Source organism: Syzygium oleosum, unplaced genomic scaffold, assembly GCF_021117445.2.
Source record: "Syzygium oleosum isolate NSW1041296 unplaced genomic scaffold, Sole_v2.1 Sole_v2.22, whole genome shotgun sequence".
NCBI classification, from domain to species: Eukaryota; Viridiplantae; Streptophyta; class Magnoliopsida; order Myrtales; family Myrtaceae; genus Syzygium; species Syzygium oleosum.
Window position 1 is genome coordinate 1,645,631 of NW_026607506.1, and position 8,071 is coordinate 1,653,701.

The 8,071-nt window shown below is 43.7% G+C and overlaps 1 protein-coding gene across 1 annotated transcript; it reads left to right on the top strand.

Moving 5' to 3' along the window:
* The first annotated feature begins 651 nt into the window (after positions 1-651).
* Positions 652-2,875, top strand: LOC115668859 (uncharacterized). The gene is made up of 5 exons (XM_030590226.2): positions 652-824; positions 916-976; positions 1,177-1,506; positions 1,964-2,304; positions 2,455-2,875. Exons 1-5 carry the CDS (start codon positions 744-746, stop codon positions 2,671-2,673), a joined length of 1,032 nt encoding a protein of 343 aa, XP_030446086.1. The 5' UTR covers positions 652-743; the 3' UTR covers positions 2,674-2,875.
* Positions 2,876-8,071: the final 5,196 nt, after the last annotated feature.

The following is an 8,071-nucleotide window of genomic DNA, read 5'->3' on the forward strand; positions in this document are numbered from 1 at the left end:
TCTCACTCTTTTTGCTCGGGTGTATCTCTGCCGCTCTCGTATTCAAAAAAATGCAATTTACCATAGCTTTTTATGATTACATTTTGCAGTGCTTTATGTTTTAGGACTATGCAATTATAGACATGAAACACGTATTTTTCTGTATAATGCACTTGATTTGATATCGAACCGGGTTAGCAGTCAACAAATTTAGAGCAATGTTGTACTCGATAAAAAGATCATTATTAAAGCATAGGGCAGTGTAAATTGTAGGGTACATGGAAACTCGTGGATCCGACGGTTCCCGAACTTTAGGGCGGTTCAAAAGCTCATAGGGTAGGTTTCAAATTTCAGATTCTTGGAACCAGTATTTACAGGCTAGGTAAGTTCTTGGAAGTCATTGGGATTTCTACTTCAATGTACAAAGAGAAATGAGCCAAATCCTTGGGAGCTCAATCTACAAAATACAAACTTCTTGGGCCGAAATGCAGAGTCCAAAGGATTACCCACGGCCCGGCCCATGTTGGCCGGTTTGACTATCGAAATGCAGGGACCAAAGGATCACCCACGGCCCGTTTTACAGGCCACGATATCACCAAACGACCACGTAGGCTCGACCGCCACGTGTCGAACCTCGGTTGGGCCCTTCGGGTTCCTAGGGTTTAAGCCGAGTTTGAAGTGAAAGGACGGTTCTAGTTCTTTCAAAACCATCTCTAAAACCCTCCGTGTGTGGATCGAGCTCCTCTTCTTGCTAGTGTTCGACAATGGAAATGCAGCCGGTTTGCCTGGGGATCTCTGCCCCGAAGCCCAAGCTGTTCGATCACCGTATCCTACGTCGCCATTCTGTGAGTATATATATACGTGCAAGTCAGTCATCTCTGTTTGTAGTTGTTTGAACTGCTTCTTGACGTCGTTCTCTGGAATGTGTTTCGCAAGATTTATGGGGGCAACATGGGGTCGAAGGACCGGAGAGCTTGTGTTGAGAAGACACCGACCTGTATGTTCACGTTTTTGTGGCACCCTTTTTGTTCTTTTCCTTTCGTGTGGTGGTTTTGTCGAGTTTGGTTGAGCTAAGGTCACCCGCTGGCATTGCGAGTTCACAGAACTAAGTTTCTCTCGAGTTTGATATTTAATCTTTAATTTCAAATGGTGGGTCGGTGGTTATTCGAAGCTCTGATTTGAGTTATATGTGATCAGCCTTGATGCCGCGATTGAAGGCGGTATTTAAGGATGGCCTGAGCAGGGGAACTGCCGTGTGCGCGAGTAGAGGGCGTGGTGGTGCGGATGTGCTGGTTTGTCGTGCCGGCGGGGTGGAACCTTTCAGAGGAAAGGCGGGTTCTGTGTCATTCTATGGGTTGACTCATCATCTAGTCGAAGAGGCGAAATTGGAAACCGCCCCTTTTGAGAAGGACAAGGGGTCGTATCTATGGTTGTTGGCTCCTGCTGCTTTGATTTCGTCGTTGATTCTTCCGCAGTTCTTTCTTGGAAATGCAGTCGAGGCGTCCTTGAAGAATGAGACTCTCGTAGGTATCGTTTAATCTGAATTCACCCTTGATTATGCCTGCTTGGCTTGTAATTGAAATCTGTTGAAAGAAAGAAGAAAGTTGCTAGTTCGAGTCTGAGGTGAAAATCAAGTGGATTTACAGTCACGCAGAAAAGAAATCCTAGAAAGAAGCTGGCCTTGATCTACCTATTCATTTCCAATATTTTTCATTACCCTTTGGTTATTGTTTGACTGGCTATTAATGCTAGTTGCTGTTCAAATTTCAACGTACAATGATTACAAGAGTGAATAATATGCTTCGACAAGGCTCATTTGATGCCTGGATAATTTGAAAAATAGTCTCGTGAATAATGTAGTTTCTCAAATTGGAAACTGCGGAATGTGGAAGAGAATAAATACACAGGAATTGTCTTCATCACCAAATAGGAATTTTTTGGTGAACCACATATGAACCGTCTGAATATTGCTTTGCTTTTGCAGAAATCGTGACTTCTTTGTCCTTTGATGCTATGTTTTACGTTGGTCTTGTGACCTTCTTGCTCGTAACCGATCGCGTTCAAAGACCGTATCTCCAATTTAGTCCAAAGAGATGGAGTCTCATTACAGGACTCAGAGGGTACTTAAGTTCTGCTTTCTTCACAATGGGTTTCAAGGTGGTAATCCCGCTATTCACTGTGTACATAACTTGGCCGGTAGTTGGTCTGCCATCCGTTATTGCAGTAGCTCCTTTTCTCATTGGATGCCTTGCTCAACTTGTTTTTGAGAAGAGTCTTGACAAGAGTGGGTCATCGTGTTGGCCCCTGGTCCCTATACTTTTTGAGGTATTTAGAGTTCTCCCTCCCTCTCTCTCCCCCTCCCCCTCCCTCTCTCTCATGCAAGTACGTGTACATGTGCACAGATGAATACCCAACACATGTAGCACCCAGAAAGACAGAGGTTGTATGCATTCTGATTTTGTGTTAATTTGGTAGGTGTATAGACTTTATCAGCTGACAAAAGCTGCTCATTACATTGAGCGGCTAATGTTCACAATGAAAGATCTTCCTGCATCTCCAGAAGTACTTGACAGAAGTGGTGCCCTGGTTGCCACAATTGTGAGTTTCCAAATCCTTGGATTGCTGTGCCTTTGGTCCCTGATTACATTTCTTCTGAGGCTCTTTCCTTCTAGACCTGTATCAGAGAATTACTAGTGTTTCCAGAGATGCCGTATATATTTCATCTTGTTCTTGAACCATTGGCGACAGACATAACTTTTGATTTTGCATGTTTTGATACCCTTATGGACATGATGAAATGCATAAGTAGGGATAGTGCAGGTCTCACAGGTCACGCAATCTTTTCTTTTTCTTGTCACTTCTTGTCAACCTTTGTTATGAAGTTAGCTGTTGATCCTGTGTTGATCCAGTGATAAAGAGATTATCCATTCTAGAAGGACAAAAGCTGTAGTCATTGGACACATGCATCGAAGTTAGCTGTTTGTGTGTACAAAAATCTGCGTTATAACAAGATCACAATTTTATGTTTCTTGACTTAATTTTACTGAATATGGTACTTGAATCTTAAAACCCATCCAACTCCAAGTAGTGCTCCATTTTCATGTTGCCTTCAGTTCTTTGCTCTCCTTAGCTACCCTGTTTATAGACCATTCACCAGTTAATCTAACGTGACCATATTCTGACTCCGTGTGCCTAATTTTTCACTGAATTACACGAATTTTGAGGCTAGCATCGCTCAATTCGACAATGATATCTGAGTTGTTCCATCTTGCTTTCTTCCTTTTACCATTATTTTGATAACCAGACCAGAGGTCCATTGAACTGAGTACCGGACCAAACGCTAGTCTGGTTCTGAATACTTTCTGCCTCATCCACTGATCAGAAACTGGTGCTAACCCAGTTCAATGTGTCAAACAGCTGAACCGGAACCTGTTTATACCGGATCTTGGACCTTTGTGAAAAAATTTAATTGCAGGGAGGGAATTGAACCCCTGCCCTCTTTTCTGCTCACATGCTCAAACCACTTGAGCTGAAGCTCCATCAAATAGTTTAAAGTTTCTTTATCCATTTTGAAGAAAAAAGCATACACACTAACTGTTGAATGAAATATGCATCTCTCCCAATCATTTTGTATGTGCATCACCCCTGCTGTATCAGCTGGGTGGTGCTTTTCTTATGCTAGTGCGACTTTTCTTATTTATATTGTCTATTTTATAGCAACGCAGTCCATAAGTCAGACCTGCTGGTCTAACCAATTGAGTCATGTAACATCGAACCATCTGGTCTTCCTGGTACAGTTTTAAAGCAGTGGCTTTACTCTTGGTTCCGGTGCCATCTTCATTAACTCTCCCACTCAAAACCTTTCCCCTATTCATACGTGAAGTGATTTTGTGGGTGCTGCTGATACTGGATTTGACATTCTCTTCCAATTTTTGTGAGATCTCTATCAGCCCGAGATTGCCTTGATGTGTCCTGCCCCTATCACAGTGACACAAAAGTTCTCAGTGATGATCTGTGAGACATTGTTTGATGTTGCATGGATGTGTGCTGGCTCCTGGATTAATTTCTGTTCACGATGCTTTCGAGTTCAACACATTAATTGATTTAGTTTCTCGCTTCCGAAAGTTGTCGGAGTTGTGATATCTTTGTTCCTTCACCCGTGTTACCTGTCGATTGTGATGTTAAAGGTTTATATGCTTCTTAACTTTGACGTTGTTGGCCGACTTTAACAGAGTCAGATAGGTCATACATTTTGGTGGCATAGAATCTCCCAAATAATCTCATTATTCTTGATGTTAGATGGAGAAAATAACTTTCATACTGTTGGTTTATTTGGTTCATTAGATTGCCTCAGGTTTTGAGTTAACCTAGGTGTTAGACATATAACCTTTTGTTAATACCTATTGGAAAATCTATTGGATGCTTACGATTGTCATGAAGTTAAACTGGGGTGACCATAATCTTTCTGTTTGATTTCCTGGCAATGATTTTAATTGCTTTCTTCCGTAAAATATTGTTGTTTTGTGATTCGACGTCAAGAACTTTGCAAATCTCACTGAACCAAAATGATAGCACGAATTTTTTGCCGACTAGCCAAAGACAAAGGGCCGTTTGGTTCGGATTTTCAAATGCTACTTGGGGGAATGCAAATACCTTTAGGTGAAAGTCGCTTGGGGAAATGCAAATGGTGTTTGGTAAAACATTATTTGAAAGCCAATTAGGGAAATGCAATTGTGTTTGGTAAATTCCTTTTTACAAATGGGCTTTGGGAGGTTTTTTTTTTTTTTTGTTTTAAAGTACCCTTCGTCGGCTCTGGCGAAGGGCTACGGCCGCCGGCGAGCCAGATCTGGCGTTGGCGGCCGTCGCCCGAGGAGGCTTGAGGTCGCATGACCTCAGGCCGTCGTCGCCCGGGTTGCGCGACCTCAGGCGATGGCCGCCTAGGGTCGCGCGACCACCCAGGCACCGTCGCCTGGGTCGTTCGACCTAGGCGGCGACGGCTTGGGTCGAGTGACCCAGGCGCCAGGCCGTCGCCACCGGGGTTGCGCGACCCAGGCGACGGCGCCTGGGCGGTCGCGCGACCCTAGGCGGCCGTCGCTTGAGGTCGCGCGACCCAGGCGGCGACAGCCTAGGTCGAGCGACCCCAGGCGGCCGTCGCCTAGGTCGGGCAACCTTGCCGGCCGCCCTAGTCGGCCACCCTAGCCAGCCACGCTTTGCTAAAGAATTTTTTTTTTTTTTTGGAAACAGTCAGTATTTGTGGAATGCCGAAAGCCCAAAACTGGTCCGAACCAGCTTTGGGCTTTCGGCATTCCAAATGCCAGCTTTCGGCTTTCCGGACTCGGAAAGCTGAACCTAACGGGGCCTTAAGTACTCTATTTTGTGGACCAGCTTTCGGCTTTCGGCATTCCAAATGCCAGCTTTCGGCTTTCCGGACTTGGAAAGCTGAACCAAACGGGGCCTTAAGTACTCTATTGTGTGTCTTTGTTGGCTTCAAGCAATATGATAGGACCAGATTCATTGATGTTAGTGATTATGAGGTGAAGGCATCTTTAGCTACTCATTGAAGATGAAGTGGTCTGATGTTCTTTGGTGTGGTACTATCGATATATTCGACTATTATCTCAAGTAGTCTTACTTTCTATGGACTACTACCTATTCTGAGTTTGTTGCGTTTGCACCCACTGTGTGAGGTGTGTGCTGCATGGAGCCGTCGATGTTGGATTACGGTGTGAGGCTCGATCTACTTCTTGAGAAAATGCGCGTGATTCAGTTATGCACACTTCGTTGTGTATGTGATTGCGTGCTCTAATTATAGACTGGATTGGAGTTCTCTCAGTTGAGAGAGAGCGCGTTGCTCATGAGTGCAAAGATAGTAGCGTACCGTGAAATGTTGGCATTCCGCCCGTTGCCGTTGCTGTCAGTTTCTGCACGACTAGGATGTTCGCGGTGTTAGAAAATCGGAGTTTCACCGTTTGGATTCATCTTGCTGTCCATGTTCATTGCTTTGTTGGCGCTCTGTTCAACCGTCTAGCAACTGTCCTTGATGACAGTGAACCCTTTTTGTAAGGTGGGGCTACTTAATGGCTTATCCCGTGTGCTTGGGGAACGAAATGTTATCTCAACGCAGATCTGTTGAAGGCCCGAAAGTAAATCATACCCTTTGAAGTCTTTCTCAGGGATATCATGATTTGGAAATAATATCTTGAAAATGATCGCTTCTATCGCTCGGAAAAACGTTTTCATTTTCATTGATAATGAAAATATTTTCGTTGATCGAATCTCTTTGAACAAAATTAACAATCATTTTCGAGGACATCTTTTTCAAATTGTTGATTTTTTCGTCAAATAAATGGACCCTTAAAGAGGCAAACACAGGACATAAGTGTCGGTATCGCAAGCTTCGGCTTTCATCTTTAAGATTGCGGGATTAGATATAGATTATCTGGATAATTATGTGCCGATTACTAAATGGATGGGCGATGAGACGTAGTTTTACTTAATAGCTCCTCTCCTGCGTTGGAAGAAGGTAGTGGTTTGGAGGATACACGGTATAATCATCGTGGTCAGAGCTAAACAAAATGGACCACCCATGGTCGCAGATTTCAGGATTTTGTCCCATCGAATAAAGCAAAGGGCTGACCAACGAAGCTGTCATCTCGAGACCTTATCTCAAGGGCTTCACATCCGCCGTAGAATGTTTGATTCGAGTCGTAACTGCTCAATTCATTCATAGGTTCGTGACCTCATCATAGTTAATCTCGTTGATGAGCTGGAAGCCTGAAAGTCTCTCCAGATGAGGTAACAAATGCCCAAAGTACAAATTCAGGTCCAATAGAAGCAAGCCCGCCAGACAGCTAACCCTAACTCCAAAAACCCGTCCCAGTTCGGATCGCAGGATGCAACTCGCCTGCGAAACATGCTTGGAAATTACGACCTCATGGAAGGTAACGGGGACCTCTTTCTAACGGTGGAATTTCACGCTCGGTACTGAGAGATTCTTCTGGTAATGACTAATAAGTGGGCCGTGACTACGTAGTGATTTCAGCCTATACACATCATCGCTCGAGTCGGCAATTTCATGGAAAGATCGCACACGAGGGTTTCACTGAACGGTGGAGGAATCGAGCCATTTCTACGCGCTCGTTCAGGGGCATTTTGGCCGCTTCTTCATGGAAAGATCCCCTTTACGACTTTTGCTTCTAGATTTTTCGTTTAAAAAAAGAAGAAGAAGGAATTGCAAGGGCCCGTTTGTTGCAGTTTCTACTTTGAATAATTTTCAAAAGCGGAAATCCTTTTTCTTTTTTTTTTTGTGGAAATATTCTGAATAAATTATTGGTATGCACACCTTATACGATTCTACGTGGAGGTGGAAACGTGATACTGTGAGGGGTTGAACTGAAAATTTGGTGAAATCTACACGAAAATTTCGTACCTCTGTCGACTCACTTTTTTTGGGTACGGTCTCTGATTTCTTTTATATGTTTTAAAAGATTTCTAATAATTATAGGATTAATACCGTGAAAAATCTAAAATTCGATAAATTTTGATCACTAAAAACCCTAATATGATATATTAGTGACTAATTTACCCTCCGTTAGTTTCCGTTAAATTGGATAAATACCACGAAAAAGCACAAACTAGTTAAACGGAGGGTAAAATCTCTAAACTGGTAAATCCTTCAACTGCCATATTTCATCCAACTCAGTAATTTGATGGTAAAATTTAATGAAAACTAATGGAGAGCATGCATAACAGTTTGAAATTTTTCGTGATATTAACTCTTAAACATATAAATAGCGACAACCGGAAATAGAGGAAATACATTCGACGAAGGCGTGGGGGCATTTTTGCTCGTTCCATCGTTCGTTCTTACGCTCCACGTGCCGGCGTCCGCGATTCCCTCGACGGCAACCAAAACTCAAACTCTCGCGTAAAAGTCCACGAAAGACACCCGCTGCCACGTGTCCGGCCGAGAATGGACGGGGCCCCACGCGCGCTAGTCGAGGAAACAGCAAATGAGCCACGTGCGCGAGTCATGGGCCTCGTGCCTTCCTGCTTCCGTTCGATTTCCGACTGTTCAAACATCAAGACCAAC

Coding starts and splice junctions, on each gene's coding strand:
- LOC115668859 (XM_030590226.2), top strand. CDS start 744: ATGGAAATGCAGCCGGTTTGCCTGGGGATCTCTGCCCCGAAGCCCAAG. Junction 977..1,176: donor TGTTGAGAAGACACCGACCT/GTATGTTCACGT, acceptor ATATGTGATCAG/CCTTGATGCCGCGATTGAAG. Junction 2,305..2,454: donor TGGTCCCTATACTTTTTGAG/GTATTTAGAGTT, acceptor TTAATTTGGTAG/GTGTATAGACTTTATCAGCT.